Source organism: Aspergillus mulundensis (genome assembly GCF_003369625.1).
Source record: "Aspergillus mulundensis strain DSM 5745 chromosome Unknown scaffold_7, whole genome shotgun sequence".
NCBI lineage: Eukaryota > Fungi > Ascomycota > Eurotiomycetes > Eurotiales > Aspergillaceae > Aspergillus > Aspergillus mulundensis.
Window position 1 is genome coordinate 177,932 of NW_020797895.1, and position 10,732 is coordinate 188,663.

At 54.3% G+C, this 10,732-nt stretch overlaps 1 protein-coding gene across 1 annotated transcript; it reads left to right on the plus strand.

The window, feature by feature from the left end:
• Positions 1 to 1,645: 1,645 nt before the first annotated feature.
• On the plus strand, positions 1,646 to 5,136 carry DSM5745_06956 (uncharacterized protein; the record flags this gene model as incomplete). The annotated part of the gene is made up of 7 exons (XM_026748972.1): positions 1,646 to 1,739; positions 1,874 to 1,965; positions 2,025 to 2,070; positions 2,199 to 2,418; positions 2,505 to 2,860; positions 3,293 to 3,409; positions 3,686 to 5,136. The coding sequence occupies 7 exons, from the start codon at positions 1,646 to 1,648 to the stop codon at positions 5,134 to 5,136; spliced, it is 2,376 nt and encodes a 791-aa protein (XP_026602062.1).
• Positions 5,137 to 10,732: the final 5,596 nt, after the last annotated feature.

A 10,732-nucleotide genomic window follows, 5' to 3' on the forward strand; every position in this document is an offset into this window, starting at 1 on the left:
GGTTGCCTATGCATGCGCGGTTAGTCCTGTTTGGCTGGGTCATCAGGAATGGAGTAGTGCTTACTTGGTTGCGAGAAGTATCAGCGGCCCATGCAAGGAACACCATGGTTTTTTTTTTTTCTTTTTCTCTGATTCGCTGAGTGCCTGTGTTTGTCGTACAAAGGATTCCGGTGACGGAGAAATAGTGGGAAGTCTGACGATGGTGGATGGAAGTGGTATCGTTGGGGATCGGGGATGATGATGGTTGTGTTGGGTTTGGGTGAAGGAGATGAAAGAGATGGAGAGAGCTTTTCTCGAGAAGATGTGGAAGTGGATTCACTCTTTGTTGCTGAGCCCTCGAGTCTAGCAACTCAGCGAGGTGAATATGTCGATTCACCGCAGCACAATTACATCACAGTCAATCCCGGACCAAAAGGAAGCGGAAAGCAACACCACACTGCTCTTAGCAGTGTCCCGATATATTCAACATTCCTCCAGCACAAATACCCGTACGGCGTAGCCAAAGTCCATCGATTTCCGTATCAATTGGGAGACGGATGAGTGTAGATGCGGCTAGGTACATTTCCAAGTCAAATCCCACATAAAGGGCGTCCATCGCAGTCCTGCTATTGAAATCAAGTCATCCGAGCAGAAGTGGAGTCCTATTCATGACATTGCATTCATGCGCTTCGATCTAGACTTGATTGTCGCCTTGGTTGGCAATCGTGAACAGGGCGACGGAATAGGTCTCTTGCCATCTCCACCTCCAGGGACAAAGACACGCACACGACAGCCAGAACTTATGATCTTTGTCGCGCAAGTCTTGTGGTGGGAAGTATTCTCTCCATCTACGTTCCCGGGGTTGCCGATGCGAACAAAGACTGCGCCACCGCTTGGGATTGACGCCTCATTTGGCGTTGATGCCTGGTTGGAGAAGCCCAAGCACAGCACCAGGTCTCCAAGATCGAAATTGCCAGGTTACACTCCAGCTGCAGGAACATCGCCTGCCCTGCGGGATAGCTTGTCGTCGCTGCCAAGCTTTTCCCCACGCGCGTGCCTGCGGATTGGAACCGCGCTCAGACTTCAAGTTCCTGTCAGGCTGTCAGCCTGTCACTTCCTGATCAGAGCGCTGCGGGAGCCAATCACATTATTGAAGGAGCCAGTCGCATTTACGGTGGAACGGGAGCCAATCACATTACTGAAGGAGCCAGTCGCATTTTGGAAAGGGAGCCTATCACACTATAGATAGGAAGCCAATCACATTGAAGAAAGGGAGCCTATCACGTTATTGAAAAGGAGCCAATCGCACTTTACAAAGAGGGAGCCGCATTCTGGAAAGGGAGCCAATCATCACTGCCAGACGCGGCGCCAGTCTTTTCCACCTGGAGCATCCGCAACAAGGCGGGGCCACCGTCTTCGCAAAACAACACGCCCCTACGGCGTAGTATCCTTGTCTCTCTCATAAACAAACGGTACCCCATTACTTCCGAGCTGGCCTTCGACGCTCTACTTAGCATCCTACGCAACCACAGAAGCCGTTCCTCGCTGGTCAGGTGCAGGTGGTGCCAGATCAGCAGTGATGTCACCGCCCGTTACAACAGCCGGCAACACCAACAACAACTTTTGCCTTGATCATCATCCTCTTCCTCCTCATCATCATCTCGCAATGGAGGAACAACCAGCAGATACCAAAGCAGCAGACGCCCACATTGGCACTCCCGCCAGCCGCCGCTTCGACAACGACTGCGACCGCTCTTACCGTACAACACCGGCTCCAAATGCCAGATTCCCGAGGTGATACCAGCATTACAGCTCCATCGGCGCCGACAGTACGCCCCTTCTTCTCATCTCCAACTCATCCACCAATCTTTCCAAGCTGACAGAATCGCACCAGAACCCACCTCCCCATCCAGTCCCAGCCGCGCAGGCGCCGACATGGGCGAGCGCGTCGGCAGCGGGGTGCGCCGGGTCCTCGCATCGATTCACGTACGTCCAGCGCTTCAGAACATCTATGCCAAGTCATGTCAGCGCTAACAAAGGCCCAGGGCGCCGGCGAGTGGTTGCGCGGGGGCATCAACGCGGCCGTTGACCGTACCTTTGGTATTAGTCGGGATAGGCATGAGGAGTGGCGGAAGTAATTGGTGTCTTGTTGAGGCTGGGTTCGCTATCGGCGAAGGACCGACTGCGCCAAGTATCCTCCCATCTCAATCTCCCCGCAGACTACGCCGACGTCCGCGAGCAGATCCAAACCCTACGCACCATCGCCGCAACCCCAGATCCAACCCACCGAGGCTACATCCGTCAAAAGCAAGCCGGCAAGCTATGGGTCCGCGAGCGCCTCGAGCAACTGCTGAACGCGGACAGTTTCGAGGTAATCGGCTCGTTACCCGGCACGGTGGAGTGGGAGAAGACTGGCCCGATGCGCGAGAAGCCGGTCTCGTTTGTGCCGAGTAATAATGTCCAGGGCTTTGGGAAGCTGCGTGGACGGCGTGTATCCTGGCAGCAGATGACTTTTCTATTCGCAGTGGACATGCCGACGGGGCGTCGGCGGGGAAGACGATCTACCTAGAGAAACTAGCTGTTGCTCTAAAGCTGCCTGTGATTAAGCTAGTCGATGGCAGTTCAGGCGGAGGAAGCGTCACGACCATCCGCAAGGAAGGCTGGAGTTACCTCCCATACGTACCGATGTTCCACCAAGTCATCCAACAGTTGGAGGGGGGCATCGAGGTCGCGCACCGGGCTGAGCTGCGGGAGGCGGAGAAACAGGGTAATGTTCTGAAGAAAGAGCGGCTTGAGGAGCTAGAGGAGGAGTATCAGCGGCTTATAAACCCCGTGCGCACGGCGAATGCGTTTAGGGTAGAGGAGATTGGGGATCCAATGGGTACGCGGCAGCTTGTTTGTAGCTAGGCCAGGCATGTTTATAAGGTGCTTATGCCGGTAAGGCTAGTGCAGAGAGCGGCGGGAAGGGTGGTGCCTTGTTTTACGTAGTTGGTTCGGTATGGGAAGCAAAACAGCTTGTTATAATAGGAGTCTACGGCAGGCTGTTCTTGGACCCGGTCCAGGGCCATCTTGGGATCTGCCTCTCGAGAGTTTTTCTTTGTACGCCTGTGGCTCTTTAATTCGCCGATGTTGGTGTGCCGTTACAGTCCACTTCGCAGTATGTCGTCTCCTGATCGAATGTCTAGGCCCAAAGTCATGGAAGACTTGATTTGCTTGGTTACTGCGAATACTGGCAAGGAAACCTTTCTCGGGGCTCAGGGGCAAGGCCGCTTGCGCCAGCCATAGTTTAGCGTCTACCCTACGGTTAATAAAGCCCGACTCGGTGTGAAGTCTTCTGCATCTAGACTGATATCCTATCCTTGTTCCGTCCTTGATCAACGCCACGACATCGTCGTTCCGGAAAGAGCGAAGCCCGGCTCCGCGGTCCAGGGTCCGTCAAAGGGGGACGGAGTTGCAGCCCTGCCACCTTCCACCACGGGCTCGAGATCGCATACACATTGACCTTCTTGTCGGAGAAGTGCTCGGCTCTCGGCGGTGGCCTAGGTATGACTGTCGACCATGGTTGTATCAGAATGGAAACGGAGGGAGCGTCTTATCGATAACAACTAGACACGCCGATAAACAGGCGATAAGATAAGCATCCGATCGATAAGGCGATAGAAGATAAGCAATCGATAAGATATTCGGCCATCTGATAGAACGATAGCGGATAAGCGAGCGATAAGATCAACATCTCCCCCACAAACGTCATCGTCCTCACCATTCTCTTTGCGCTCCTCTCCATATCTCACTACCAGCCACCGAAAACCGCCCGTAATGGAGTCGCTTCGCCTGTACTTCTTTACTTACAACTGCGCCCTGAGACTCATCAATGTTGAGCACTTTTCTCGCCACTTCCTCGACGCCTACCCCGTCACCGACAATTCCAACTCGCCCCCCGATCTCATCGTGCTCAGTCTCCAAGAGGTCGCTCCCATGCCCTATGCCTTCCTAGGCGGCTCTCTCATAACTCCATACTTTGCCTCCTATGCTCAGGCCGTCGACCGCGCGACGGTCCAGCGCTTTGACTCCCAATATGTCAACATCCTCACCGAGCACAGCGGCATGACGGCGCTGATGATCTTTGCGCGTCCTGACATCGTCGACAATCTATCTTCTCCTGAAATTGCAAAAGTCGGCTTTGGCTTCCAGGAAATAGGCAACAAAGCAGCTGTTGCGTCGCGGCTGTCTTACCAGAGTCCCAAAACACCAGGGGCAGGCGTCGACCTCACCCTCATTGCTGCGCACCTCGCACCGATGGAGGACGCAGTTGCACGAAGGAACGCAGACTGGCGGAGCATGGTGGAAAGACTGGTATTCAGTGGTTCAGATGGCGCTGCGAAACGCAGCGACGGAAACGAAGCCGAAGACGAGTCAGAGAGCGCCGCACTACTACCAAGCTCCTCAACCCCAGACAGCAAACACCCCGGCATATTCGCACCGTCAAACTACCTCTTCATCGGCGGCGACCTCAACTACCGCACCGCAGACCGATTCCCCTCGAAGAACGACTACCGAAAGTACCCGCAAGCCGACGCCGACGCCGACAACCCACTGCACTTCAGCCACCTCCTGAAAAACGACCAGCTAAGCCGCGAGATGCAAGCGTCGCGCTGCTTCCACGGCCTAACCGAAGCCCCCATCACATTCCCCCCAACATACAAATACCACCAGGCCGCCCAACTCGCCGCCCTGCACCCCGCACCCTCCGACAAGCCCGCGGAATGGAAATGGACCAGCCACCGCTGGCCCAGCTGGTGTGACCGCGTGCTCTTCCTCAATACACCACCGGGCCTCGCCGGCGCCTCGCAAGTCCAAGTCCTGGCCTACGACGCCCTCCCCGTCTCGCCGACATCAGACCACCGCCCCGTCGCGCTGACGGTCTCCATCCCCGTCCTTGAGCGCCGTGCGGCTGGTGAATCGGCATCGGCACAGCTAGCTCCATTCCCAATTGATCCGGACTGGGCTCGCAAGCGGGAGGCCGCGCTGATGAAAGAGTATGCTGTTGGCTGCCTTGCGTACGTGGGTTTAACGAGGGAGGGGAACGCGCTGCTGTTGGCTTCGGCTGTGGGGGTTATTGGGGCTTGGCTTGTTGTGCGGGCTATGCTGGGCTCTTAGGTGGCTGTTGGGGCTACGCCATGCTGTCGTGTGTCATGCTGAGATCTGAGATACCCAGCTGTCTGGGTGGTATGGTATGGCGTGCGGCATGCTAACGCACGAACTACAACGAATATAAGCAGACCTACTCAGCTGCGCTGGCTAGGGACAGTCAATGTATAACGTGAGATTGGCCACGTGGATAGGACGACAGCCTGTCTGCGCATTTTCCTCGCAGTCATTTAGCACAACACACTTTGGGGCGCAGCAGATCCCCCCAGCCGCAAGCCCTGCAGTCGAGATACTGTCGGACAATTGGTTTACCGAGTCGTTCGTTTCAGAAGTTTAGGCCCTTAACCTACTACGTGCAGCTCTTCGCGAGTTTCTTTCTACTTGGCTTGGATCTCCAGTTGAACCAGTGCTAGATTATGAGATACGACATGGCATGATACATAATGCTAGATCTTATTTTCGGGAAGGGAAGATGTTTGTGCACAGTTCGGTCCGAGTTATCCTATCACCACCTGCATATAGCCAATAGTCATCTGTGTTCATTAAAGATGCAGCGGCATCTACATGATTTTAGAAATCCTAATATATACTCCGCCTCATTCGTATTAGCCACGACATAGGTCATAGATCCGAATGCCACATGTTTATCCGGCATTGACTGCAAGGACACAGGACAGGGTATATTCTTCGCGTACATAGCATCTATCCTACTTCAGAGCGCAGACGTATATACACCCACACTCCAAGAGCCTACTCCCCGACTAACCGACAGGACAGAGTAGACGCACAAGGAAAGCGCAAACTACCCGAGTAGGATAGGGCCCCAATTGCGGCTTACGGTCTCTACCTAACTACCCACACCAACCGAGATGTGCAGGCTAGGGCCGCCGACTCGATCTGTTGGTGATTGTGTAAGGTCGTACAGCGAGAGACGGAGTAGAATAAAGGTCTATAGATAGCTAGAGAGAGCCCAAAACACCCGGCCCGGTGTCCGAATCCCAGAACGGAGCAAGGGACCGGAGGCAGACTGTCCCGCGCGCTTACGGGATCAGTATCTTTACCGTACGGGCAAGGTGTGAACACGGCCTGTCATGGGTAGTGGTCAGGTCAGCTAACATGTCGTATTTTAGCCTTTTGGGCTGGAGAGCTGGAGCTGTAAGCCAGTGGGCAAAGTATGTGCGCAGCATGAGCTGGCACTGTAAGCCAGTGGGCAAAGTTTGTGCGGAGTATAGGAACCGCACGCCATGCGAGGATGCCCGTTGGCGCCTTCTTCTGCCTTCTGACATTAGCATGATCGTCGGACAATCCCGAAGCCGGGTTTCGAGACCGTAGCCTGATCCAAAGACACACGTGAGGGGGAACAAAGAGAAGACTCGATTCGAGGAACCTGACCCGCGCAATGTTGGCTAGTCAGGTCGAAACCGCACCGCCAGGCCAAGGACCAAGGACCAAGCAGCGAGGACGAAAGACGGAGGCCGAATCCGAGACCGAGTTTTGGTGGAGTCCATACTCTTACTACTCACAGCACCGTACTCTGTACTAGCGGTAAATCGTTCCGCTCAGCTGAGCTGCCACAAGTACTCGTGCCACGTACAGCCCAGCACAAAGCGAGGTCCCATAAGCCGCACCTAAACCGAACCACGGGAAGAGCGAGGGGTAAAGAAGGCAAACAAAGAACGTTCCTGCAAACCACGGGAACGCAATCCGGCTTATCCCGGTCGTCAGTAAGGTACACTGAATCATGAGACGCACCTGCAGGACGGCCCCACCTCGATGAACTCGATAATGAAATGCGAGAGAGGTTGTTTCTTTGTATCGTGGGGCCATGATTTGTGCTTTTCGGAAGTCGTGGGCAGGATTTGCCGTAGGTTTCCGAAGAGAGGACGATATCGTGGTCTCGTGATGAAGGATAAAGAGAAGGAGCAGGTCACAAGTCCTTGGGCTGGCCTACCAGAAGCCCTAAAAGCCAGGGAGTTGGAATGTAGTTCTTGAGCTGGTACGGAGGACTGGGGGGTCATTGAATGGTCGGGTTAGAAGGTGCCGAAAACTCCGTAGGGTTGCGCTCCGCCGCTGCCATTCTTTCAAGACACGAGTCAGAGTTGGAGTCGTTCCTTCGAGAGGGGTCCAGTTCCCTTGACCAAGGTAGCTAGTCCTCAATAATGGGCATATGGGCATAGCCTTCACGCCTACATGTTTGCTCGACGAGGCAACTGCAGGATGAATTCCCGCGAAGACATTACTCGTAGGCTGTGCAACTCCAACTGGCTGCCACGAACGGAGGCATCCAGTGGCACAATGCTATAGTACGGAGTAAAGCGAATTGGTTGTGTACGGAGCATCAATGCAGCCGCACGTCAGCCAAGAAATTGGGCATTAATCCAGAGACCCCAACGGGAATACAACAGCGCAAGTTGCGGCCGATCTCAGGAGCGCGAGACGCGCGTGATAGTCTCTCTCGTATATGATAAGATGATCAACGACCATTCAAATGCCGGGGTCATACTCACCCCGTGGGGCACTAACGCATTGGCGATCACGCTTGTAGCGTCAACGCTCGGAAATACTTCGGATGACTTGCGCACCAGATCTAGTATCTTCGACGGCGCCACAGTATAGAATCCTTTTATAAGGCCGGCAGGGCTGATCTCTGCCCCTAGATCGGTCCAGACCCCGATACGAGCAATGGGGCGAAGAAACGGGTCAACTTCTATGCCCAGCATGGCCCCAAATGCAAAGGCGGATAAAAACGTCAAAAGCTGTTTGGAGCAGATCTAACTCCACATGCGATCGCGAAATCACGATGCAGTGGGGGCGGTTTGATGTTGCCGGTTATGCCTCCTGCAATAATATGGACAGGCTGGTGTTTGTTCTCATAGGTTGCGCATCGCGAATTCCATACCGTCCTGACACGTGTTGGCGCCTGATGAGGATCAATGAACCCGCCGATGGCTTATATATGCATAGCACGGGGGTATCGAGGTAGAGGCTCGGCAGTCTGTCTAAGCATTGTCGCATCACCTGCATATGGAGTACGGAGTACGGAGTACAGCGTCGAGGATTCGAGGCGACCCTGAGGGAACGGTCTAGGCGAGTCGCCAATGACCCCACCAAGATGGCGCTGCTCTAGCTCTGAAACGAGGAAAAGGCCAAGTAGGACTGACATATGCCGTCTGTCATTGTATGCAGTAGCAGTGGTGTCCGAGGAAATAACGGGTATGCTTTTCTGGGGACGACGTCAGCCACGTATCGTACGATGCTGGGCAGCGATGGGAGGGCCAAAAACCTGATATTGACAGCGGTCGGAAGAAGGAATATGTATGGTGACGAATGCGGCACTGCTGTCAGACGGCGTTGTTTGCTACCGGTAACCTTAGTTGGACATCAGCCACGTCTCTCGTTGCTCCGCCCTTGTGCTCGGGATCTCGGCTGCTCTGACACTGCAGTGATTGGGTTGAAGCCTGAAGGTTCTGTAACGGTGTCGGCAGCGTTGCAGAAGAGAGCAGGAGAGCAGGAGAGCAGGAGAGCAGGCTGAGCAGGCTGAGCAGGCAGATCCCTGCTGCCGGCACATGACCCGGGGTTGTCAAGTGACGGCCACATCACACTACACTACCACTGAAGGCGTCAGGGATGGCCATGCACGTCAATGGGCGTCCCGGCGCTTGAAGCTTGGACGATCTGCAGGCCTCCGCCTCTATGGAGTCCGGAGTACACTGACCATCTCGACAGATCCCTTTCCCTCATGCGAAAGATACTACTATACTACTACGGTACAACGGTACTGTGTACAACGGTACAACCACGATCCCTCAACCAACTCTATCATCGGCGGCCATGGAAAAGAATTAGAGCCGATCTCCGAAATTGCCTGGACGATGCTTCCACTCGGCTGTGATTCGCGGGCCAATGGACTCTTCAACTGGTTGTTTCACTTTCACTTTCACCACCGGCAGGGGCGGACGCAAGCTCGAAAGGGAAAATGGACGAGAGCAAGAGGCTTCAACTGCACAAATAACGGAAAAAGGGCGGACGTGCTATCAGATTGTTGATCGAGTGGCGGATCGACAGCTGTCACCGATACTTACTGAGTAGAAATGCCCAGTCGGTCTCCCGGAAGCAGACGAGGGGCAGAACACCCCTGTTGACTCTATCACAAAGCCAGCCAGGCGTGCAATTATTGGCCACGTTTCCCGCGTATCCCGGAGACTGAATTTTTTTCTGCGAGTCTCCTGACTCCTGAGTTCTGCCTCCTGGACACGAGAAATGGGGGTGTCTCGCCTAGGCAACGTTCCAGAAACATCGGATGGGTCCTGCTGCGGCCAGTCTGGGTCCCAAGATCTAGACGCCAACGGTTTACGGTACGGCCTCCTCTCATCTATCCGAAACTCCGAGGGCTGTGTTCTGGAACCATCACGTTGCTCACGGAGATGGCCAGCATGACCCCTGCCACCCAATGAAGCATTTGGGCTTGAGGCTGTGATGGCTTTCTGACACAGCCCATGCCTCCCTGCAATCAGGCCGAAGAGCCTGCCAAAGTCTGCGAGTCATATCTCAAACGATCGAGCCGTTTTTTCGATCACTCTCGGGAACTGATCGGCCTCCTGCTGTCGAGCTCTCGGCTCTCCTGACCTTAAATAGTAAAAATGGACAGCGACGGTGGTCCGGGGGTTCCCGAAAATCTGGGCCAGGGCGCAAACTCGAATCTTAGTTGGATCGAGTGGAACAGATCATGTCATGAATCCTGTCTGAGGGTTATTTTCGCCGCTCATCCTTCAGTAGGCGAAGCTTACAGTAAGACAGGCGGACGGCAAGGCCAATGGAGAATTTGTTGGACGAGAGCAGCGTCCTAGGAGCTCCTGGCCAGTCGTAGGCTCGTAGCAGAGAATAATAACAGGGAGCGTTAATAACTGCTGGCATGGCCCGTCTCCGCCTGCGACATTATTCGTTGTATATTATACGTACGAGTCCTCCCATCATTTCTGCAAGTTAGTGAAACACTGATCGATGGGAAGCTTGCGGTTCCAATACTTAAGCAGCACTTCCTCTCACTCAGTCAATCTCAGAGAAAAGTCCTCAGAAAGTTCCGACTTCAACTTGGTGATTGCTGGTCATTGCCTTCCTTTCACTTCTCCATAAAGCAGCACCGCCCCTATTGTCCGGTGGCGCAGCCCAACTCCAGTCCAGCCCAGTCCATTGCAAGCAAGGTTAGGCTGCGATCATTTTTCCTGCAACGGTCGCTCGATCTTGACTTTGACGTAATAGTCAGGGATTGGCGCTAGCTTGTTCCTCCAATTCCATTCTTCTTTTCTTTCTTTTTCCTTTTCCATCCTTTTGTCTCTCGTCGCTTTCTATTTTACCACCCCGGTCGTTCGTTCTCTCGTTCATATCTCCCCCCGTCCGCTCCTTTCGTGACTTGACCCTCTGTCGTTCCTTTCCCGACTCTTTCCCTCCGAGCCAGCTCTAGCCAGCAAGTCTCCCTTGACGGGATCGCATCACGCATCTACCTACCACCACAACCATCTACCTCCTACTCCTCTAATCGACTCGTCGAATCGCCGGCTTCGCATCGCACTACGATACAAACCAACCCTCCACCAAATCCGTCATC